Source organism: Aotus nancymaae, unplaced genomic scaffold (genome assembly GCF_030222135.1).
Source record: "Aotus nancymaae isolate 86718 unplaced genomic scaffold, 86718_ANA_hifiasm-v0.15.2.pri h1tg000016l, whole genome shotgun sequence".
Lineage (NCBI taxonomy): Eukaryota > Metazoa > Chordata > Mammalia > Primates > Aotidae > Aotus > Aotus nancymaae.
The window spans coordinates 64,879,378-64,904,824 of NW_026988428.1; the positions used below are offsets into that span (position 1 = coordinate 64,879,378).

Sequence of the window (25,447 nt, forward strand, 5' to 3'; positions counted from 1 at the left end):
TAGTGAGTTCCATGAGACCTGGTTGTTTAAAAGTGTATAGCACCTCCTCCTTCGCTCTCTTCCTCCTTTGGTCATGTAAGACATACCTGCTTCCCCTTCCCCTTCCACCATAATTGTAAGTTTCTCTCAGACCTCTCCAGCCTGTAGAACCATGAGTCAATTAATCTTTTTTTCTTTATAAATTACCCAGTCTCGGTTATGTCTTTATAGCCATGTGAGAATGGATTAATACAATGAAGATTAAGAATCTCAGGAGATACCTGAATATTTGAAAAGAAGCTGGTTGGTGCAAAAAAATGTCTAGTAGGTGACAAATGTGGAAAAATTATCTTTTTCTCAGATTCGTCTCAACTTATTCATCTCATCTCATCTCAGCTACGTAACATTCCCTTGCTCTTTCTTTACTTTGGCTAGTGACTCTACTACCATGTTGCTCAGAAGAATATAAAGGTCATATGAGCCAGTATACAGAATTCATAAATACCCAAAGGTATTATTGTAAGGCGTATTCTATGCCTACTCATGAAGACCTTGAGGTTGACTTTCACTAGATGTTGAACACACATGATGAGATTCTCACACCCTGAACTTGCCTGATCTCATCAGACGTCTTTAATTCTACAACTCTTTTCTTTACTACAGAATATACTAAAAACTGAAGGTGGTATATGGATGAGATGGCAAAGAATGCCTAAGAATGATTTAAAAACATAGCATTTGTAATTATGAAATTCACCACTAAACCTACTATCCTTCTGAAAATTTTGCTACCTTACTTGGAGAAGCGTGGCCTTAGCAAAACAGCTGTGATAACATTAGAGATGTAATGTAAGTCTCAATGTAGAGACTTATTCATTGACTCAAGATATACTTATCTGTATATATTTAAGGTGTTGTTACTGAATGAAAATTAAGAAAATGATATATGATTTCTTTTCCTCAAGCATATATGCTTAGTGAGATAAACATACACACACAAAACTACTCCAGATCATGTAAGACAATGGAGAAACATACAATTTAGGAAATCTACCTTGAGGAGAGTAAGATCAAACATGATTCCACAAAAGGGGTGCCACTTGAAAATCTTCCCACCTCAGCCTCTTGAACAGCTTAATCCCCAGGAATGCATCATCATGCTCAGCTAAGTTTTGTATTTTTATTTTTTCTGTAGAGACAGGGTTCTGCCATATTGTCCAAGCTGGCCTCAAACTCCTAGGCTCAAGAAACACTCCCACTTTGGCCTCCCAAACTGCTGGGATTACATGTATGAGCCACCATGCCTGGAATAAATTTATTTTTATCTAAAAATCAGAGGCCTTAATCTGATGTTGTATTTCATAATCAGGACTTTAATTCAAATAAGCAGATAAGTCTGCAGTAAAGAAAAGTCAAGATAAGTCAGCAGTAAAGAAAACACAGAAGTTGGGTTATGAAACTGTGGGGCCACAGAAAAATTTGAATTTAGATCCTGGATGTTAGTTAGGCTTGAAAATATGATGTTTTTCTTTCCTCCTTATAATAAAAGGAGATAAAATTTAGCTAACCTGGCATTCTAAGTTTCTCTGAACTGATGGAACTCTTCCTCTTTCAATAATTAATTCCTACTATGATAAAACCAATTAAGGTAGCACTTCTTAGAAGAAAAAGAGAGGAACTGGGAATTTGTATATTTATTTTCTTTGTATCTTTTTTCCTTTTCTTGCTATAAAGAAACAGTAAAATAAAGGAAAATATCCTTAGCTAAATAGGTCTGATCTAGTGTGCTGTGATTCTGAGTGATCTTCAAACTACCTTGAGTAATGCTTCTGGCCTGGACACCTAGCTCACCATGATTACTGTGGTGATATTTAAAATATTGTTTATACATGACTCTCATTACATACTCCACAGAATTTTACATATCAGTCATTCTATCACTTTCAAATATCATAGTGATACAGTGATGACACATTTAATGGGAATAAGTTATATTGCTATAACCTGAATCATATTTACAAAAGTCCTTTTTCACATCCTTTTCGCTCTAAGGTAGTCCAGATTTCCTTCTGACTCTGACGTTGTGCCTCCAACAGTAAATATCAAGCCTCTTAAGTTGAATTGCTATTATGACACTCATGGAACAAGATATGACATAATTCGGTAATTTGGCTCAATTGCGACTCTATAATCAATCTATTCATTGTTGACCATGAATTTTTAAGGATAGCTTCCAGGTAGATTACCAGATTGCTAACTGTGCATGACACGTGAGAGTTCATCATTTCCTTCTTTTCTTTGGAGCCTTGTCAATGTCTGTAACCAAAGTGTTGCCGGAAAAGGCAGTGAAATGGCAGTGAACTGGCAGTGATATAAAATACAGAATAATTTTTGTGAAATATTTACTGGATACTTACTATGTGCCAAGCATAGAAAAAGGTACTGGGAATTCAACAATTAAATAACAAAACATACATGACTCCCACTCTCAGAGGTCTTACAACTAAATGGGAGAGACATTTTAAAAACTGTTTTTGTGCAATGTGACAAGTGCCCTGAGAGGAGCAGTGTTAGGTGTGAGAGGAGCCTGTGAGAGTGGTACCCACCCTGGACCTGCAGAAGAAGAGGCTGCCTTCTAGATGTAACTAGAGGCCATTGTTTTAAGTGAAATAACTCAGAAATAGAAAGTCAAATACCATATGTTCTCATTGATAAGTGGGAGCTAAATAGTATGTACTGATAGAAAAACAGAGTGAAATAATGGACATTGGAGACTTGGAAAGGGTGGAGGTTTAGAAGGGAACGAAGTATGAAAAATCACTTAATGGGTACATTGTACACTATTTGGATGATGATTATACTAAAAGCCCAGACGTTACCACTGTGTGATATATCCATGTATAAACAGTGTACTTGTACCCTCTAAATCTATTAAAAAGGAAGAAGAAAAAAAGTGTGATATCTCATGTGAAAAATAGGTATACATATAATGGAAAGAGGTATCTGTCGTTAGAAAAAAGTAGGTGGTCCTTGCTATGGTTTGAATGTGTTCCCCAAGAAGCATGTGTTGGAAACTTAAACTCCTGATGCTACAGGGAGATGGGGCTTAATGAAAGGTGTTTAGATCATGAGCTTCAACTTCATCAATGGATTAATGGCACTTATAAAAGCGCTGGATGCTGCTCGTTTGATCTCTTGCTCTCTCTCTCATTCACTATTCGCTCTTTTTCATGACATGACACAGCAAGAAGATCCTTGCCAGATGCCAGCCCTTGGATCTTTTACTTCCCAACCTCCAGAACTGCAAGTCAGTAAAGTTCTGTTCATTAGAAATTTACTCAGTCTCAGGCTTTCTGTTGCAGCAGCACAAAATACACTAAGATAGTCCTGATGAAGGTAAAAAGTATGCCACAACTTGTAAGTAAGACAGAATCTGTTTGTCAGTTACAAGGATTTAGAGTAGGGTGCTGAACTGAATCTAGCTCAATTGGTTGGGATAGATCAAATTACTTCTAGTATTTTATCTTCGGTGCTTGTACTGTAGAATATACATTTTGCCTTAGAGAAGAAATGCTCAATTTCTATTGGAATGCACTCATTTAGCAACTATTTATTGTACTATTTTTAATCTGAGGACAGAAACGGTCTGGCTGTTCTCAAGCGTCTTATTTCAGGAAAGAGCACAGCGCCTGAAACACAGTAAGCATACAATACCTATTTGCTATTTATTTGTTGATTTGCTTTACTCATTAAAATGCGGGCAAAAATTGTATCTTCCCAACACCTTAAAAAATGTCTAGTAACGAATATATGTTCAACTAACTTTTATTATATGAATAAATTTGGAGGATCATCTTATTCTTTCCCTGCCTCAGCCTTAGAATCAGCCATTTCTCCAAAAAGTTCTGGTTTCTTTAAGAGGAAGACAGTATTTGAAAGTCAAGGTCTGAGGTCTCTGTGTGCTCATTATTACTGGAGTATCTTATTTCTAGCCCCTTTCAGTGGAGGGAGAGCTAGCAAAGGTTAATTATAGATAGACAGATAGATTAGATAGATAGATATATCTGTAACTATGAGTTCATATTGGTACCTCCAATTCTAGTCTAATACTTCAGAGTTATTCTGGCCTTCTACTTTCCATGTTTTTAAGTACGTTTTCCACCTGAGATAAACCTGGCTCTCATCACTTACAACACCTTTATTTATTTGCTCATTAATTATTTGCTCAATGTAATGAATCTCCAGACCACCCCTGGATATCTCCTCCACCTCCCAGTTCCTCACCAGCCTTGAATGCACTGCTGCCTGACTCTCCTTATCTGCTGCAGAATCCTGCATGCCTCTGAGAAGCCTTCATATATGGCTCCCTCTCCACAGGTAGATCCTGACACCTCTATACCAGGAAGGAAGAAGGAAAAAAATAATTGGAAGAGAAGATAGAAAGGGAAAGTTAGAAAGAAATGGACAGTGGGAAGGCAATATGTTTTATTATTTATTTTAGTCAGGAGTTTTATGAATTACTTTTGCAAAGTCAATTTTGTTTCTTTGCTCTCTTTTTTTCCTTTGTAAAAGATACCCATGGCTAAGCTTATTTGGGTTATTCTAAGCTTATTTGGGTTAGAGTGCTGGTTATGCATAAAGAAACATCAAATGTTGAACCCCTGCAGGGTGAAGGTAAAGAACTGTGGCTGTATTGTAGAAGCCAATGAAGGTGCAGGGGCAGAAAACAGAACTGAGGCTTGACCTATGAGGGCCTATAAGACTGGGTACTGCCTACCTCTGCATCCTCAGCTGCCTGGAGGAGAGTGATACGATTAACGCTTCATTCAGGTAACTTTGTTTCAGTTCTGCCTCTTACCTCTCAGCTTCCAGGGTAGAAGAGTGGAGGACCTTTATTCCTCGCCACCCCCTTACTACTTGGGTGGGAACATTTTCCATTGGATCCCAGGAAGTCTTCTAACATTCCCTCACCCAATCCATGGGAACTCTTGTCCTTTCTCTTTCAGAAACCCATGCTTCTGTTGGCAACCCATCCATCTTCATCCCCCCAAACTATCAAGAACTATGAAGAATCTGAGATGTTCATCCTACCTGCAGGCTAACAAGTTAGCCTGTGTGTTTCATGAATACTGACCGAAGACATGAGCCTCCTGAGTCAAAGAAAAAGAAACATTATTATTCATGCGTAGCTAGAAGAGTAAGTTGCACTTTTGCTTTGGTTCCCCTTGTAAGGCCGGTTGCCTCGCCAGGAGCTCGGATGCACACCCCCCCTCTTCTCTTTTCTGAAAGCTCAGACATGCTCGGACAAGCTCGGACAAGCTCAGGCATGTTCCCTTCTCCCCTTCTCGCACAGTCTGGCCTTCAAACAAAGGCTTGTAACCCTACCCAATAGTAGTCCTGCTTTGTTCACACCCTGCTCTCCCACAACCAATCGAGCTCCTTCACTCCCTATAAAACCCCGTGCCTGAGAGGAGTCTGTGCAACTTCTCCGGCCCCCCCTGTCAGACCGCAGAACCTCACCCGGGAGCCTGAATAAACCCTTCACATTGGATCTTCTTGTGCTGGCCTCAGTTTCTTCATTTTAAACTCGGTGAGAACAAACCTTACACCCCTTGTCCATCCAATGTCTGAATATTCATTTTGTATTTCATTATCTTGTGTATGAACATTTCAAAGTATCCTTTTGAATTTTCCAGATACACAATAATACTATCTTCAAATAATGACAGTTCTTTATACATATATTCCACTTTCATTTAGGGAGAAAATTTTCCAGATTTTAATTACAAAAGAGGAAATTCACATTCTAGTTATGGGCATAAATTGTTCCTTTCCACTGATTGATACTTACTGGATGTGTTCTATGTTTCAGAGTCCGGGAATCCTCATCCCAAAAAGCACAGAAAAGGAAGAAGCTGGGATTTTGTTCATGCCTCAGGAAAAAAAATGCATTACTCATTTGTAAATTGACTTATTGATATTTACTGATCAGAAAAGGAAAAACGTTTGATAGTATTTAGCTTGTAAATAAACATTTGTTGCTTATTTTTGAGGTATAATATATTAAGAGAATTTAGTGTTGAGCTGCTTGCTACATTTCATAAAAACGTCAATGATGAGAACAGACATGCAAAAGCAATTCACCATTGTCTAAACTGATAAATACAATTTTATTATACTAGATTAAATAAATATAATATAGTTTAAATTATGTTGTTAAAGAATAAACGATGTAAAATATGACTACTATATTCGTATAATAATACAAATATTTGCATACAGTTTCACCATTTGAATACATTGATTGGGTAACACTGCTAGATATAAAGTATTAGAAAGACAGACTATATTGTGTTTAAAGTGTAGGCTCTGAAATCTGACAGGGTTCAAATCTAGGCTATTTACTGACAAACTGATTGACACTGGGCATGCTGAAATCTCTTGGGAACTGAAGTTGTTCATCTATAAAATGAGAAAAATAATAATGCCTACCTTATAGGGTTGTCATAAGGATTAAATGAGTTACTGAAGACAGAGTGCTTAGAACACTGCTTGGCAAATAGTAAACATTCAATAAATGTTAGGACATATAAGATGATATGAGACATTGAATTTAAGCAAAGTAAAAGTCTTTGACCTGACCTCATTTCTGCTTTTGTAGAATGTGGCCATTGTGCAATGTGCAATCTCTATTATTATATGTTTATACAGCCAATTTCTATGGTTAGATTATTTGAAGTTCCAGGTCAGAGGCAGGATCAATTGTTAGAAAAGCAAATGGTCATTTGCTTGTTGGCAGGGCAACGATTTGCATTGTTCCAGGAAGGAGGAAGGAACATAAATGTTTTGCTATGAACTGGCCTCTGCCTAATTGATCTGGCACTGTGTAATTTACTAAAACCATATTTGCTTAATTTAGTCCAACACAAACATGGGGAAATGCTTCCTCACCTACTCCTCCTCCAGAGTTCAAACAAAACAAAACAAAAAATTCAAGTGCTATTGAGCTCTTATAAAGGCCAGGCATTTCTTTTGTAAAATAAAGATTGTTTAAATATGAAAGGACTTACTGGGGATTAGATTATATTTTAGAGTTCATCTAACACTAATGTCTTTGTTAAAAGCCTTCTAAAGATCTGAACTTCATGTATTTTCTTTTATTGACCAGTTCTATCTTAAAGTATTATAAAATAGTAAAGAGAGGAGCTTCAAAGAAAGATAGAATAAAAAAGAAATGGAGCCTTTTTTTTTCTGGTAAAATCTTTATTATTCAAGATAGCCCTGACCAAGAATAATACGCTCTTATTTTTGATCATGTCACAGTTGTGAAGAAATAACACAATTACACAAATTAATGCCTTGTAGAGCTAAACTGTTGATGGCCCAGCTAAGCAAGTTACTCCATTTCCATTACCTGTGACTCTTTTTTTTTTAATTGCATTTTAGGCTTTGGGGTACATGTGAAGAACATGCAAGATTGTTGCATAGGTACACGCATGGCAGTGTAATGTGCTGCCTTCCTCCCCATCACCTATATCTGGTATTTCTCCCTATGCTGTCTCTCCCCAACTCCCCACCCCGCACTGTCCCTCCCCTATTTCCCCCCAACAGACCCAAGTGTGTGATGCTCCCCTCCCTGTGTCCATGTGTTCTCACTGTTCAACACCCACCTATGAGTCAGAGCATGCGGTGTTTGATTTTGTGTTCTTGTGTCAGTTTGCTGAGAATGATGGTTTCCAGGTTCATCCATGTCCCTACAAAGGACACAAACTCATCGTTTTTGATGGCTGCATAGTATTCCATGGTGTATATGTGCCACATTTTCCCTGTCCAGTCTATCATTGATGGGCATTTGGGTTGGTTCCAGGTCTTTGCTATTGTAAACTGTGCTGCAATGAACATTCGTGTGCATCTGTCCTTATAGTAGAACAATTTCTAATCCTTTGGATATATGCCCAGTAATGGGATTGCTGGGTCAAATGGAATTTCTATTTCTAGGTCCTTGAGGAATCGCCACTCTGTATTCAACAATGGTTCAACTAATTTACACTCCCACCAACAGTGTAAAAGTGTTCCTATTTCTCCACATCCTCTCCAGCATCTGTTGTCTCCAGATTTTTTAATGATCGCCATTCTAACTGGCGTGAGGTGATATCTCAATGTAGTTTTGATCTGCATTTCTCTAATGACCATTGATAATGAGCATTTTTTTCGTATGTTTGTTGGCCTCATGTATGTCTTCTTTTGTAAAGTGTCTGTTCATGTCCTTTGCCCACTTTTGAATGGGCTTGTTTTTTTCTTGTAAATCTGTTTTAGTTCTTTGTAGATTCTGGATAACAGCCCTTTGTCAGATGGGTAGATTGCAAAAATTTTTTCCCATTCTGTTAGTTGCTGATTCACTCTAATGACTGTTTCTTTTGCCGTGCAGAAGCTGTGGAGTTTGATTAGGTCCCATTTGTCTATTTTGGCTTTTGTTGCCAATGCTTTTGGTGTTTTGGTCATGAAGTCCTTGCCTACTACTTTTTCAAAGTTTTATCCTATGACATCAATGAAATTGAGAATATCACATGTTATTCCCCTCCACTACCACTCAAATCTTCAAATATACTTGAATACACTTTTCCACAACTCCTTTTTTTATTGTGGTAAGAACATTTAACATGATATCTACCCTCTTAATACATTTTCAAGTGCACAATACACTACTGTTAATTAAGCACAATATTTTACAACAGACCTCTAGCTCTTATTATCTTGTACAAGTGAAACTCTGTGCCCTTTGAACAGCAATTCCATTTCCCTTCCTCCCAATCAACCCACACTCTACTCTCTCTTTCTGAGAGTTTCACTATTTTTGATAACTCATATAAATGGAATCATGCATATTCATCCTTAGAGTCTTCCTCTTCCATTTAAGGCCAATTGTTCCATTTGCATTGTAGATTCCATTCTTTCCATGTCTTTGAAGTCTTGTGTTATAAATAATTGGTCCAAGGCTGAAAAAAGCTAATGTTTAATCATTTGGTTTTTAGATTATTAGATTGATGAGAATACCCCATCTTGATAATGCCTTTGAAACATGTAATTGAACATTAAAAAGTTAGCCCAATATACATTTTTTCCTATTTCAATATTTAAGACAAATCACATTCACTTCCCTCCGCATTACAATACCTAGGATTATCAACTTCAGTCTACTTAATGAATACTATCAACATTAAAACCAAGGCTGGTGGGGCTGACCAGGAGTAGTTGACCTTGCTTGGGGCCTGTAGAAGTGATGAAGGTCATGATTCTAAGTAAGCAAAGGGGATCCTTTTGGTATTATGGAGAACTGATGCTCTTTCTTTTAAGGATTTCATTTATACAGCTTTTGAGTAGCACAAATTTTCTATTTATAACTTTCTTTCATTTTTGGAACCCTAATAAACAATTTAAAAAGTCTGAACTCAAGAAACTCTGTAACAAAACTAAATGGATTAAAAAAAAATTGCCCCACTTCAGGCTAGGCACAGTGGCTCATGCCTGTTATCCCAGCACTTGGGGAGTCTGCAGCAGGTGGACCATTTGGGGCCAGGAGTTCAGGACCAGCCTGGTCACTATAGTGAAACCCTGTCTTTATTAAAAAAAAAAAATTAGCTGGATGTGGTGGCACATGCCTGTAATCACAGCTATTCAGGAGGTTGAGGAATGAGAATCACTGGGAAGCAGAGGTTGTAGCGAGCTGAGATTGCATTACTGCACTCCAGCCTGGGTATCAGACAGTGACCCTGTCTCCAAAATAATAATAATAATAATAAATAAGATAAAATAAAATAAAATTTGCCCCACTTCAGACCTCATGGACTTCTTCCAATCCTCAATACCAACAGCTTTCTTATCACGAGATTTTTAACTATGCTGTCATCTATGACTAAGATGTTTTTATTCCTTATTCCCTAGAGAATCCCTAAGGGACATAGGTGTAAATCAATATTTTGTTATACTGAATCTGAATGGCAGTATAATCTTTTCCCACTGAAACATTTTTTATTTCATGTGGCATCTTTGTTTTTCCCTTTTCTCCTCCATGTTGTATTGTTGATTCAATATTTGTCTTCCCTACTCAAATGTGAACTCAATGAGGGCAGAGAACAAAAATTTGTGTGCTGTTTTCTAGTATTTTCAGTGCCTAATACTATATAACAGGGGTTACTAACCCCTGGGCCATGGATCCATAATGGTCCATGACTTGTTAGGAACTGGGCTGAACAGCAGGAAGTGAGTGGCTGGCAAGCCAGGGAAGCTTCATCTGTATTTACAGCTGCTTCCCATTACCTGCATTACTGCCTGAGTTCCACTTCCTGTCAGATCAGCAGTGGCATTAGATTCTCATTAGAGTGCAAACCTTATTGTGAACTGCACGTGTGAGGAATCTAGGTTGTGTGCTCCATTAGAGAATCTAATGCTTGATGATCTGTCACTGTCTCCTATCGCCCCCAGATGGGACCGTCTAGTTGTAAGAAAACAAGTTGAGGACTCCCACTGATTCTACGTTATGGTGAGTTGTATAATTATTTCATTATATATTACAATGTAATAATAGTAGAAATAAAGTGCGCAATAAATTTTATGTGCTTGAAATCATTGAGCCACCACGCCTGGCCCAAAAACCTATTTTCATCAAAGGAGCTAAAGTAATATAAAAAGTTAAATCTGATTTATAGTTATTCATTGAATTACTATCTCTTCAGTTCTAACATAATATAACAACTCATTTACTGAAACATACCTATTAGCTACCATATATATTAGCAGTCCCCAACTTTTTTGGAATCAGGGATTGTTTTCATGGAAGACAATTTTTCCATGGACCTGCATGGGGGTCTGTGGAAAATTGGTTTTTGGGAACTAAAAAAATGGAAGCAGAGAAACCACTAAAGGAGGCCATGTAGCAAGGTCAAGTAGGCAATTGGAAAAATTAGTCTAGAGTGCAGGGGAAAGATGGGACCCAAAGATATGAATTTGTTTTGGGCCTCATTGACAGGTACAATTGACCCTGGAACAACATGGGGGTTAAGAGCATGGATCCCCGCACAGCTGAAAATCCACATATAACTTGACTCCCACTAATCTTAATTACTCTTTTTGACTGGAAGCTTCTTGTTAACTGGAAGCCTTGCCAAAAACAGAAAGAGTCAATTAACACATATTTTGTATGTTATATACTGTATTATTTCACTAAGGTAAACCAGAGTGGAAGTGGTCATCATAAAGGTTTTGTTCTTGTTTTCTTCACATTGAGTAGGCTGAGGAAGAGGAGGAAAAGGAGAGGGATGGTCTTGCTGCCTCAGGAGTGGCAGAGATGGAAGAGAATCCAGTATAAGTGGACTCATGAAGTTCAAACCCATGTTGTTCAGGGGTCAACTGTAGTTCATATCCATATCAAATATTGGCCAAGCTTAGCCAGTTAGATTCTCAAAGATTATGAAATCAGTACCTACAGTGCTATTTAGCTTAAAGTTACATAGTGTTTATATATTATTACTTTTAGAATCAGCAGATTCCCTTCAAGTTTCTCTTAAAGATTTTTGATGTGTGACCATAGGGGACTTAAACAAAAAGTCCCAATATAATTTTCCCCTGAGCTTTATGTACTTTCACAAGGCATTTAGATTCAAAACATAAATCTCGTTTTTTTCTCTTATGAAAAAAATATATTTTTTCAATATTTTCTCTTATGAAACAAATAATTAGTTTTTGTTAGAGCTTGCGAGGGCTTAAGAACCCTAACGTCTATAAATCATAGAGGATTACACACTATGCTTTGGTTGTAAGAACTTGTACTGCCTATATTCTTTTTTCTTTTTTAAAGCATTGTAATCATACATACTTAAAGGATACAATTTGACCACGCACAGTGGGCTCACACCTGTAATCCTAGCACGTTGGGAGGCCAAGATGGGCAGATCACTTGAGCCCAAAAGTTCAAGACCAGCCTGGGCAATACTGCGAAACCACCTCTCTACTAAAAATACAAAAATTAGTTGGGTGTGGTGGTGCATGCCTGTAATCCCAGCTACTCAGGAGGCTGAGGCAAGAGAATTGCTTCAACCTAGGAGGTGAAGGTTGCAGTGAACCATGATGGTACCATTGCGCTCCAGCCTGGGTGACAGAGTGAGACTTTGTCTGCAAAAAAAAAAAAAAGGTGGAGAGGGGATACAATTTGATGTTTCAATACACACACACACACACACGCACACCATGCACACACATATATATCTATATATAGTATAATGATCAGATTGGGGCAGTGTTACCAGTACCTCATTCATTTATCTTTCTTTTTATGGTGAAGACATTCAAAAGCCTCTCATTCAACTATTTTGTAATTTACTAAATCTTACTGTAAACTATTGTCACCCTACCACGCAATAGAACACCAGAACGAATTCATTCCTTCTTCATTCTTTTCAGATTAAATTAAATTCAAAAATACTTGTAGAGTGCCAAGGACTAACCCAAATGCTCAAGGCACAAAAATGTATATGACGTGATCACAGCCCATATTAGCTTAAAATGTAGAGCCACTGTTCTCCTTGTTATTGTAGTCATATAATTTTCTTGCATTATGGCTGCAATTCACAATCTGTAATTGGAGTATAGATCTTGAAATAAAGCGTTGGCTTAATCATTGTTGTTCTAATCAAATTGAATTACACATTAACAAAACTTACTAAAAATTTCCTTGCATATTTAATTCTATCTCTTCCCAGCCCAAGTCAAAAAAAAAAAACAAAACCATGAACCCTTGGAAGAATTACATTTAGAAGTTACAAATCCTAGTCTAAATATTTAAATACATAACATGAAGAATTTAGACCGAAAGTTTATTCTGTTAGGTCTTTTTTTTGATGTACTAATAAAACTGGCCATCTCTGCTGTAGTTTTGCTAGTATGTTCTAGAAGTAATCTCAAGAAGAAAATAGCCCTATTAGATTATGTTTAGGATGGATAGTTCAATATATAATTTGCCAAAATATTATATTGAGTTTACACAAATAAACACATACAAGCCATCATAATAAGTTCATTTAGAAACTGTTTTAGGATACATTTTTATTCTGGAAGATCCATAGTGAATCATATTTTATATGAAGGTAGGACTACATTTTGCTTCAATATTTTGATAGTGAAGAGCACTGGTGCATCAATAAACTACTTGTATATTAAACAAATTAAAGATGTTTTGTGAACTAGCTGTGCCTTGAAGACTCACATGCCTTGGTATTTAATATTGTCATTCTTAGAGATAATTAGCTCCAGGTCGTTCTTTCTGCTGGAGCTAATTATCTCCAAATCCATTCTTATAAGAGTGAAAGCAGAACTTCAAACCTAATAAATGATTGAGTTGAATGATTGAGTGTTACAAAAGTTATGCAATGAAGGGCCTTCATATTTTTGACATCCATTTTTATTAGATCCTTCTTTTCTGGAGATTAGGTATGTGAGAAGCTCAGAGAAATAATCTTAGGAGAGCCAAGCAGAATTTCTATATCTAAATCCATGTTACTTACATAGAATATGTTGTTCTTTAAATATAAAAATCTGTAAATCTGTAGAAGACCAACCAATATGAGTAAAGAAAAAGTCTGATCCTGCTTGAAATAAATTATCTAAGCCATCTGTATTTAGAGATGAAATGTATTGGTCAGATCTCTCCTGCTAACGTGAGCAGTAAAGGAATTTATTAAAAGGTTACTAGGATCTTTTTATTCCTTTTGTTTTTTTTGTTTATTTGTTGTGTTTTTGTTCTGTTTTGTTTTGGTTTTGCTTGCAGTAAAGCTCATAGATCATTAAGATTCTTTACCATTTGTCTGGTCTTAATTTCATAAATTGAGGAATCTGATGCATTGATGGAACGGGGTCAGAGGGTAACATTCTCCTTCTGTTAAATGTAAAGACTACCTTGTGGAATGTGGAGGGGCTCCATGAGATCCATTTAGTTCCGTTCATCCTCCTGTCCCCAAATGTCATTTACATTTATCAGTAAATGTATTGTTTCTTGAGAATTTGGCTATGTTATCCCAGAGGCCTAGATGTGGGAATCTCCAAATGGCCAGATAACAGTCTCAGCTTCCAATTCAGTGGAACTATTCTTAAGCATGTTAATGAAAATATACTTCTTTCCTGGATCCTAAAATGTCTGAATGAAAACGGTTCCTATTCCTGAGGATGGAAAACAAGTATTTTACAAAAGCCACTACCAATCCATACCATGGTTCCCAGACTCATATATTCTATCTCTAAAAGAGATAGAACCAAGCCCTTTAATATAATTCATTCCTCAACTTCCTTGCAATCAGTTCCTTAATATGTCTTGTTCTAAATTCCTGATGATCTTGTTACACATTTGTTAAGGCTTATAAAATAGTGTACATCTTTAACTCAGGCCGTTTGTGGACTTGTCATATACTTTGGTAATTTCCCAACATATGTGTTTCACTTCCAATAAAGAAGTTGGAAGACTGCATTCCCAGATTACCTTGAATCCACGGGGCAGGTAAATGACAGGCTCAACCAATGAGAAGCACTGTTCTGAGACTGGGAATCAGAAACAAGTGAAATGAGCAGGCCATGGAAGAGTTTATTTTCAGGGAAGCGTGAGTATAATAGCAACTTCTAGTTCACTGAGGATAAGATAGGCAGAAACTTTTCACATCTACTCCAATGTGTTTATTCCACACATCCAGGAGCCACAGTGGGAATTCTGATTCTGGGCATGCCAATTATACCTACACATTTGGAGACTGGATACATAACCAGAAGATGGATCTGGTCTCTGTTAGACCTACAATGAAGACAATTTGGCCCCAAATTCTAGTTGTTCCTGACAGTCATAATCTTTGCCTCTCACCTGAAATGTTATTAGTGAGGTACTGTTCAATATTTTATAGAATATTTAGATATTTCTCTTTCCAGGAGCTCATGTGTTTTGGTAATCAGGCTGGGTATCTTTGAGAAAGATAGGAGGGAGACCTTAGGGATGGGTGTCTGCCTAACTGAAGTGGACTCCAGTGGAAATTATACAAATATTAAGGTGTGAAAATTCAGCAGGTCATATCACACACTGGTGAAAAGATATATCAAATAATCTCCTGTTCTCCACTGACAAAGTACTCATTGACAGCAAGCATTTGGGGACCATAAATTTCAACTGCTATAGAATGGTACCAGGCTGATCACTTCTAAAACTTCTGGGAAAATTAAAGAAAAGAAAAAGAAGCTAGGAACTCTAAATTAGCCCTTATTATCCAGAGTTCTGTAACAGAATTATCCCGAATTCTCCAATACATCCACTGAATGTAATAAACTAACATTACATTTATTGATGCATATATAGTACCATTCTCTCCTATGTATTCTGAATGGTACTATTTATGCATCAAATAGTCTCTTGAAACATTCTCTGTGGAGTTAAACAATTAAGCAATTTTCTCATATAACTCAGTTGACAAAGGTTGCTCTAAATTTTGGTTGGAGACATACATTGAAAAGTGAGCACTTTCAATTTTTATGTTAAAACTCCCATTTATTGCAGAGCAGTTCTGTAATCAAAATGCCTCATTACTATATATGCTGAGATAGAGGCTAATTTGCCTGTGAGGAATTTTTTTTTAATTGCTGACTGTGGTAAAAGGTTGGGAAAGATGTCTTCCAAGATGTTTCCTAAAGCAAAGTTCTACAATAATTAAAGTCATTACTTATACTGAACACTTAAAGTGTTCCAGACACTTCTAAGTGCTTTATATGTGAACCTCTGCTGAAGCTCACTGTCAGTCCTAAGTGGTAATTACTATTGCTATTGTACCTGTTTTGCAAATGAGGAAACTGAGGGAATAGAGGGATTAGTTAAATTGTTCAAGGTCAGATAGCTAATAAGGGGCAGATTCAGGATAAGAACTCATCAGCCTGGCTTCAGGGACCATACTTCTTAACCACTAAGAATATTGCTTTCTTAGATTGTATATGTCATGTGGTCTGCCCTAATATTCAAATATTTATATTCTAATTCTGAAATTTTTGATACCTCTGTGATTCTCATATATTACTTTACCTCTGAAGCCTGTTTTCCTTAGTTGAGTTAGTTGCCAATAGTTAAATTAGTCTCTGAGTTCATTACAAGTTATGGCTTTTTTAGAATTTAATGAACATAAGACGCTATTATTAAAAAGTCAAAAAGTAACAGATGCTGGGGAGATTGCAGAGAAAAGGGAATACTTATACACTATTGGCAGGAATGTAAATTAATTCAACCATTGTGGAAAACAGTATGGCAATTCCTCTAAGAGCTAAAAACAGAGCTACCATTCAACCCAGCAGTCCTATTACTGGGTATATACTCAAAGGAATGTAAATCATTCTACCATAAAGACACATGCACACGAATATTCACTGCTGCACAATTTATGACAGCAAAGTCATGAAATTAACCTAAATTTCCATCAATGACAGATGGGATAAAGAAAATGTGGTACATATACACCATGGAATACTATACAGCCATAAAAAAGAATGAGATCATGTCTTTTGTAGGAACATGGATAAAACTGGAGGCCACTATCCTTAGCAAACTAACACAGGAACAGAAAACCAAATACTGCATGTTCTCACCTGTAAGTGGGAGCGAAATGGTAAGAACTCATGAACACAAAGGGAAAAACAGACACTGGAGCCTCTTTAAGGGTAGAGGGTGGGAGAAGGGAGAAGAACAGAAAAAAACAACTATTGAGTACCAGGCTTAGAATCTGCATCATGAAATAATCTGTACAACAAACCCCTGTGACATGAGTTTACTTATACAACAAACCTGCACATGCACCCCCAAACCTAAAATAAAAGCAAAAAAAAAAAAAAAAAAAGAAAGAAAAAAATAGTCTGTGCACACGGTTGAACTCCGGTTGTAAGTAGAAAGGGGTTCTTTGGGGTATAAAAAGAAAACTGCAATTTAAACTTTTTTTCTCATAAACTATTTGTACTGAAATAGATTATAGATTATGAATAGGCAAGAACTGTTATGTATTGTTGTACCTAACTGTGGCCGGCCGTACCTTGCAACCTGCTGAGTGCCCAATATGCACCTTCTCGATAGTAAATATTTGATAATAACATGATGATAATAAATAGATGGACTAATCAGGTCATGAAAACTTGGTCCAAAATAACTTAATAATAATGTGAGAAAGGACGTAAAAATAACCTTGCATTCTATGATTTCTGATTTTTTCCAAGTTATCACAGCCACAGCTCTATCTTGTGAGAGTAAGAATGAGGGCTGTTTATTTTGTGATGTTACAGGTCTGCCCATATCAGTGCCCACCACGAAAACTCTTGCTACGTTATCAAGAATTTAAAGGTAAGAAATCACATCTATGTAGGTAAATTTTTAGATTCTATTTAGAAGATTATTTTCTTGTAGAGGTTTAAGTATTATTATATTTTGTAAATATTGAGAATACTTATCTAGATAATCCTTGGAGAATTAAACAAAGCAATGTTGAAGATATTCTGCTTATATATTGTATTAAAATTCAGTTTATACTTGGTTTGAAGTGGAAGTGCAAAATTTAGCCTGAAGACATGTATATTTAATTTGAATTGTCCAAACAGGTTCGGGGTTTGTAGGTTTTGATTATTTTTGAATACTGAGTAAATTTTGTAATATAGCATATTTTTTCCATTCAAATTCTGAGAAAATATATCAGCACTGCCAAATGCAGGCATGTTGAATGAGTAATGAAACTAATTTGGTGTTTGTATTGGTCAGAATCCATTTAGGAGATAGAATTTATACCAGCAATCGAACAGGAAAATTTATATAAAGAATTATTGGTGCGCAGGCTCCTCGACCGGGTTCGGGTTCTGCGGGGGGGCGCAGCCCAGCTGGCAGCGTCGCTCCCTGAGCGCTCCTGCGGGGGCCGCCGGGCCTTGTCTTTTGGCAGTTGTCGAGCCGCCACCGCCGCCCGTTCTAGAACTGAGCGCTGCAGCCGCAGTCCCGATCGCCTTGTTTGGTCGACAGGATCCGCGGAGTGCCCAGAGAGTGCGACCGCTCCCCCGGCCCGGGGAGCCCCGTGCGTGAATCGAGCTGAGGGAGGATGGCAGCCTCTGGGGTGGAGAAGAGCAGCAAGAAGAGGACCGAGAAGAAACCTGCTGCCCGGGAAGAAGCTAAATTGTTGGTGGGTTTCATGGACGTCATGAATAACACGTGGAAACGGAAAACACTGTGTGATGTGATCCTCATGGTCCAGGAAAGAAAGATACCTGCTCATCGTGTTGTTCTTGCTGCAGCCAGTCATTTTTTTAACTTAATGTTCACACCTAACATGCTTGAATCAAAGTCTTTTGAAGTAGAACTCAAAGATGCTGGACCTGATATTATTGAACAACTTCTGGAATTTACTTATATTGCTAGAATTTCTGTGAATAGCAACAATGTTCAGTCTTTGTTGGATGCAGCAAACCAACATCAGATTGAACCTGTGAAGAAAATCTGTGGTGATTTTTTGAAAGAACAAGTTGATGCTTCAAACTGTCTTGGTATAAGTGTGCTAGCGGAGTGTCTAGATTGTCCTGAATTGAAAGCAACTGCAGATGACTTTATTCATCGGCATTTTACTGAAGTTTACAAAACTGATGAATTTCTTCAACTTGATGTCAAGCGAGTAACACATCTTCTCAACCAGGACATCTGACTGTGAGAGCAGAGGATCAGGTTTATGATGCTGCAGTAAGGTGGTTGAACTACGATGAACCTAATCGCCAGCCATTTATGGTTGATAACCTTGCTAAAGTCAGGTTTCCTCTTAGATCAAATTTCTTAAGTAAAACGGTACAAGCTGAACCACTTATTTCAGACAATCCTGAATGCCTTAAGATGGTGATAAGTGATACTGATGCTTCTGGTTATGGAACCACACTTCAAGAACTACCCACAGGCTACATGCAGACTTGAGCTAATGTAGTTTTCACAGTTGTAAAGGACTGTAAAATAAAGACCATTCTACAGAAACCATATGTGGTCTTCGAAGTCTGTCTGTCCTTCTACAGAAAAAGTTTTCAGACCTTTGACCTAGAGCATGCATGAGCATGCCTTGGCCTCTGAAATATCCAGCTGTTGAATGCAAAAGAGCTTAACTGCAATGGGAGAAATGATAAATATTGATGAAGATGTTTACTAATTCACCAACTATTCTCTGAGTGAGTTTCCTTTCTCTATCCTTTTTATAAAGACCCAACATAGCCTCATTTATAGAAATGTTTTGCATGTGTCAGGTATTTTTGGGCCAGCCACGCTGGCTAAGGCCTGCAGTCCCAGTGCTTTGAGAGACTGATGCGAGAGGATTGCTGAGCCTAAAAGCTGAAGGTTATTCTGAGCTGTGATGGTGCTACTCCATCCAGCCCAAGTGACAGAGCAAGAACCTGGCTTTAGAAAAAAAAAAAAAGGTCTGATTTTATTTTTAGATTGATAATAGTTTACAATTCAAAAGGTATTAAAAGGATAGATCGTAAAAAGTAAGTCTCCCTACACATCTTTTCCCTACTCTGGTTCTAAACATTATTAACATTATTATCTTGTATATACCCTTCCAGAGGTAGTCTTGAGATTGTACATATAGTCATTTACTTATATATCCATGTATAAATTACATAATAAAATGTGTATCATTGCATAAAATACACATTTTTAACACAAAGTGTTGTGCTCTGCATACTGTTCTACATCTCACTTTTTTTATTCCAAATTATTTCTTGGAGATCATTCCATGCATACATACTAACCTTTCTCATCTTAACAGCCACACATAATGTTCTATTATATAGACATGGCATAATTTTTAACCACTTCCCTAACAGTGAACTTTAGGTTGATAAACTCCTAGAAAGGGAATTCCTGGGTTTAAGGGTATGTACATTTAGAATTTTTGTAGATTGGGCTATATCACCCTTCCCATGGTTATACCCATCCACATCCCTACCATCAATGGAAGAAAGTGCCACCTCCCATGATACAACCATATTATACCCTGTGATCCAGGCAGTTTGATCTTGGCCAGTCTGATAAGTGAAAAAAGTATGGTTTTAATTTGTATTTTTTTAACTGGAACACTCAAGCATCTTTTCATATGTTTAAGAGTTATTTATACTTCTTTTTCTGTAAATTACATTCAGATACTTCACCTAATTTTTGGTTAAGTTGCTGGTAATTCTTGTAAATTAATAAAGTGTCTTTTAATAGTAAAAAAAAAAAGAATTATCAGCATGGTTGAACTTGGGAATTAATGTAAATGATTGAACATTTTTGGTTCATTATTTACAGAGAAACATGAATACATATATAAGATACTAATTAGTATCTGTTAATTAAGGACATTTTCATACTTTATTAGGAGGGCAAATTCAATATCACATAGACATTGCCTTATTTAACATACTGATCAGTAAATTATTATTTTTTTAAAGCTTTAGTTAAATCTGTCACCTGTTTGCACATATATGTATCTTTATATGTGAAAATGCATGCATGGAAACGTTAAATTCTTTACTGTAAATTTTCACATAAATAGTTCACATTAGTAAAATTAGATTTGTCCTTTTTTCTGTTAAATGACCAAGTTTTCTATGTTTGGATAACAGATACTCATTTATTTTTTTCTAGCAATCTATTCGGTTAACTTTGCTCTTGATGTATTTTCCTGCTAATCTTTGCCCCTTGTGGTGGTGTATCTATACAACACAGTATTGTGTTTATATCTTGTTTCTTTTGACCATACTCAATTTTGCCTTTCTGAAATTTAGGTCCCAAATTAGAAATAATAGAATGGTTGTGAATTCTTTTTATGTATAATCAAATTTTCAGGTTTCTTGGAAAAGCTCCCCAAAACATATTTGTTCCTTTGTTTTATTCAAAGAAATGAGGAAAGAGTAATAAAAATAATCTACTTTGTATTGAAAATTTGATCATTTTACAACCACTGTGAAAATACTTTGGTTTAACAAGCATAAGTCAAAATTTAAAAAACTGGTCAATCTAGAAGAAAGGACTGTCTTCTAGATTACATATGTTGAAAGATACAATATAAATATGTTTCAATAACTGTATACTTTTCAAATTAAAAGAAGCATACTCATATTTAAGCAGACACTGGTATAACTGTTTACAAAAATATTTTGCTTTTAAGAGCCTAGATTTAGGAGGAGCGCTGGAACACCGGCCCCGAGCAGCTGGAGGCTGGGGCGTCCCTGCGGAAGCGTGCGGGGCTGGTCACGCTGGGGCCCGGCTACCTCTGCAGCCACCCTGCCCGGCGTGAGACGAGGCCCTGCGCGCCCTCCCAGACCCTCCGCTTCGGGAATTCGCGGAGGAGCGGCGCTCCCCACTCTCTCACATGTTCAGCGCCGAATCCTGCGCGGGCCGCGGCAGCTTCAGGATGGCCGACGCGAGCGCTCTCGGATCCCCAGGTCCCTCCGCGCCCATAGAGAGTGGTCACCCCGGACCGCCCCGTCTCTGAGGAAAAACCGCCCCGAGCCCAAGACCGCGGCTTCTCCCACGCGGGGCAGGCCGGGAGTGTGAGGGGGCCGCGGGGCAGGCCGGGAGTGTGAGGGGGCCGCGGGGCAGGCCGGGAGTGTGAGGGGGCCGCCCGCCTGGAGACCAGGCCCGAGGCGTGAGCGGGCTGCTCTGCCAGGACCAGGACACGCGGGGCGGGGCGGGTCGCGGGAAGAGGCGGAAGGTCCCCCTCGCCCTCGGCGCCCTACCGAGGTCTCCCTGCCCGGCCACCGGTGTCCCGCCCGCCGCCGCCCCGCACAGCCTGGCCCAACCCGCGGCGCCTCTAGGCTGGTGCAGGAGGGCCGGCTACGCGCCCTGCAGGAGGAGCCACAGGCGGCGGCGGGCTGCCCAGGGCCGGCCGGGGATACCCTCTGCACTGCGCCGCGCCACGGGCGTCGGGACGTGCTGGCCTATCTGGCCGAGGCCTGGGGCGTGGACATCGAGGCCGTCAACGAGACTACAAGCGGCCCCTGCACAAGGCGGCCTCCATGGGCCACCGGAACTGCGTGCTCTACCTGCTGCGCCGGGGCGCAGCGGCCGACTCCCTGAAGAAGGCCGACTGGACTCCTCTGATGATGGCCTGCACAAGGAAGAACCTGGGGGTGAGCCAGGACCTGGTGGAACATGGCGCCAATCCACTCCTGAAGAACAAAGATGGCTGGAACGGTTTCCACATTGCCAGTCGAGAAGGCGACCCTCTGATCCTCCAGTACCTGCTCACTGTTTGCCCAGATACCTGGAAGACAGAGAGCAAAATCAGAACTCCTCTGCACACTGCAGCAGTGCATGGCCATTTAGAGGCAGTCAGGGTGTTTCTTAAGAGGTGCCAATATGAACCAGACTGCAGAGTCAACTGTGGCGTCACCCCTTTGATGGACGCAATCCAGTGTGGTCACATCGACATCACTAGGCTGCTCCTCAATGAACATGGGGCTTGTCTTTCAGCAGAAGACAGCCTGGGTGCCCAGGCTCTGCACAGGGCAGCCGTCACAGAGCAGGACGAAGCCATCCGATTCTTGGTCTCCGAACTTGGCGTCGATGTAGATGTGAGAACCACATCAACCCACCTCACAGCACTTCATTATGCAGCTAAGGAAGGACATACAAGTACAATTCAGACTCTTTAATCCTTGGGAGCTGACATCAACTCTAAAGATGAAAAAAATCGATCAGCTTTGCATCTGGCCTGTGCAAGTCAGCACTTGGCCTGCGTCAGATTTCTCCTGCAGTCAGGACTGAAGGATTCTGAAGACGTCACAGGCACCCTGGCTCAGCAGCTCACAAGGAGATTAGATGTCCTTCAGGGCTCTGGCCACAGCTCAGTCACATAAGGATGTTTCCAAGAGGAGGCAATAAAGCGCATAGTAATTAAAAAAAAAAAAAAAGCCTAGATTTATAAACTCCTGTCAATTATTTATAAACTCTTGTGAATTAGGGGCGCTCCTTTTTTTTTTTTTTTTTTTTTTGAGACGGAGTTTCGCTCTTGTTGCCCAGGCTGGAGTATAATGGCACAATCTCAACTCACTGCAATCTCCACCTCCCAGATTCAAGTGATTCTCCTGCCTCAGCCTCCCTAGTGGCTGGGATTACAGGCACCTGCCATCATGCCTAGCTCATTTTTTTTTTGTATTTTTAGTAGAGACGGGGTTTCGCCATGTTGGCCAGGCTGGTCTCGAACTCCTGACCTCAGATGATCTGCCTGCCTTGGCCTCCCAAAGTGCTGGGATTACAGGTGTGAGCCACTGCACCCAGCCAGGGCACTCTTCTTGTACCTTATGAGATATAAATAAACTTGCAGTTATATTAAAGTTCCTGTATTATTTCTCTTGTCTTCACCTATCAGTATCCACCACTGCAACATGCTGAATCCAGGAGCACTCCTTTCTCTACTAAAGAAAAAAAACTCTTTCAATGATTTAATCTGTGTGAAAATATTATCTAGGCTTTACATAGGCTTATTGTAGATTTCCTTGAGTAATCCCGTGTTTTATAATAGTTTGCATTTAAAAACAAAAACTTGAAATTATCAAGCAGGCTATACAATTACAGATTCAAATTCAATCGTGGAACATGAGACTGTCCTAGAATTTATATCAGTTCATGTAACTGAGTTGGTTGTCCTCATATGAGCCTCTCAGGTAAAAAAAGAAACAAAGATCAACATTTATACAAATAATAGGTGTGTTGTAGTATGCTTGGTCATTGTTTATTTTGAGGACTACCTTTCACTGAGAATGTTATTAAATACCTTGGTAAGGCTTTACTTTCTACTCAAAAACTTCATTGTTCCTATATGCAATCTTTAGTAAAAGTAGAGATAACACATGAATTCAAAACCAAAAATTGGCAATGCTCTCAGAGACTTTAGAACTTCCATGGCCTAAAATATTGCCATAAGCCTTGATGACATACATAGATTCTTTCTTAGGATTAATACCAGGCCATCCCATGAATTTAGGATACTTCCCTATGGTAAATGGATATGACTAGATATCATCAGTCTTACCATTAAACTGGTACAAAAATAATTTCTAAAATAACTACTCATGACCCGGAACAAGGAAATGTGGTCTTCTCAAAGAAACCCCATTAAAAAATCTACCCTTACCCTTTTAAGGAAACAACCTTACCAGGTATGGTAACAACCAGCATAGCAGTAAAATTCCAAGAAGTTGATCCCTGGATTCATGTTTCTTAAATAGACAGGCATCATTTTCTTTTGACCACTGAATATCATCTTCTTTTAGTAGCTGAATGTTCGTTGAATTGGGAGACTTTCAATTGAGGATTCTTAACTCTCTTCTAAAATCAGAAAGCTCTAGGGAGTAGAAAACTGCTGCCCAGCATGAACAGACAAAATCAATTTTGTGATTCTCCATCATCCTATTCCTTTGTTTGCCCTTCTTTAATCTTGCCTACTACTGTACTGTAGCATACCATATTGACAAGAGACTGATTTCTCAACATGCTTCCTCCCACATTTTTACCATTGACACCTATGGTCTTCGGTTGCTCAAAGAGAAACAAAATTCTCTTGTGCATTTTCTTCAGATCATTTCTACCACTTTGAATTAACTGATTGTTGCTTTGTCATCCTCCATCCAATCCTGCTGCCATGCATTTAACAGCTGTCTCTTTAAAACATGCATTCTCAGCAGGAGTGGCATCACCCTCACGGGAGCAAAAATCTGTTCTTATGAATTGAAAATATCTTATCCTTTTTATGTATAATCATAGTTCTACACATGGTACATGAATAGGTATGCATCTATATGGTATTAAAATTTCTTGGGTGTGGCAATTAGAAACAAAATGTCTAAAAAGGCTTTTTAGAAAATAATATTGAAAGAAGGTTGACAAACATTACATAAATATTTCAGAAGGCTGATTCTCTTTTAGAGGTCTTGTCTGGTACTTAAATTACCTTTACGTTATTAACTCCAACCTTTAATCTTAGAAAAATTGGGTCTGAACCCTACTCAACAAAATGCTTCCATTGAGGCCGTTATATCCTTAACAGCTAAATGCAGCTCATCAGACAAGGGTACTAATTTCAAAACTATCATTACTAGTCTGTCTTCTGTTCTTTCAGAAACACTGCAGCCTGCTTTGCAGAAATTATTTCTCTCTACTTAGGAAATCTGACTAACTTAAGATACCAATGATTGACTCACCTCTGTTAAAATGAAGGCTACTTATATCACCAATGGGACTGTGCTCTTCTAGGATACTGTTTCTTATGTGAACATGACTTTGGCTCTGAAGACTCAACAAACCATTTAAAATCCATTGGCCAAGTTTAGAATAGTCCTTGATTTCCTTTCAAGGAATTCCCAAGGGAGTGCTATGCTACAGCAAAACACTTCTTTCTGCACCTCATAAATAGTC

General features: G+C 38.5%; 1 protein-coding gene and 1 pseudogene across 1 annotated transcript; both read left to right on the top strand.

Moving 5' to 3' along the window:
- Positions 1-18,113: 18,113 nt before the first annotated feature.
- LOC105732591 (kelch-like protein 7) lies at positions 18,114-18,970 on the top strand (annotated as a pseudogene).
- A 427-nt stretch (positions 18,971-19,397) lies between these two features.
- On the top strand, positions 19,398-22,890 carry LOC110568106 (ankyrin repeat domain-containing protein 16-like). The gene is given in 4 exon segments (XM_064376805.1): positions 19,398-19,461; positions 21,198-21,582; positions 21,664-22,010; positions 22,013-22,890. Coding segments are annotated over 4 exon segments (1,674 nt in total).
- The last annotated feature ends 2,557 nt before the right edge of the window (positions 22,891-25,447 follow it).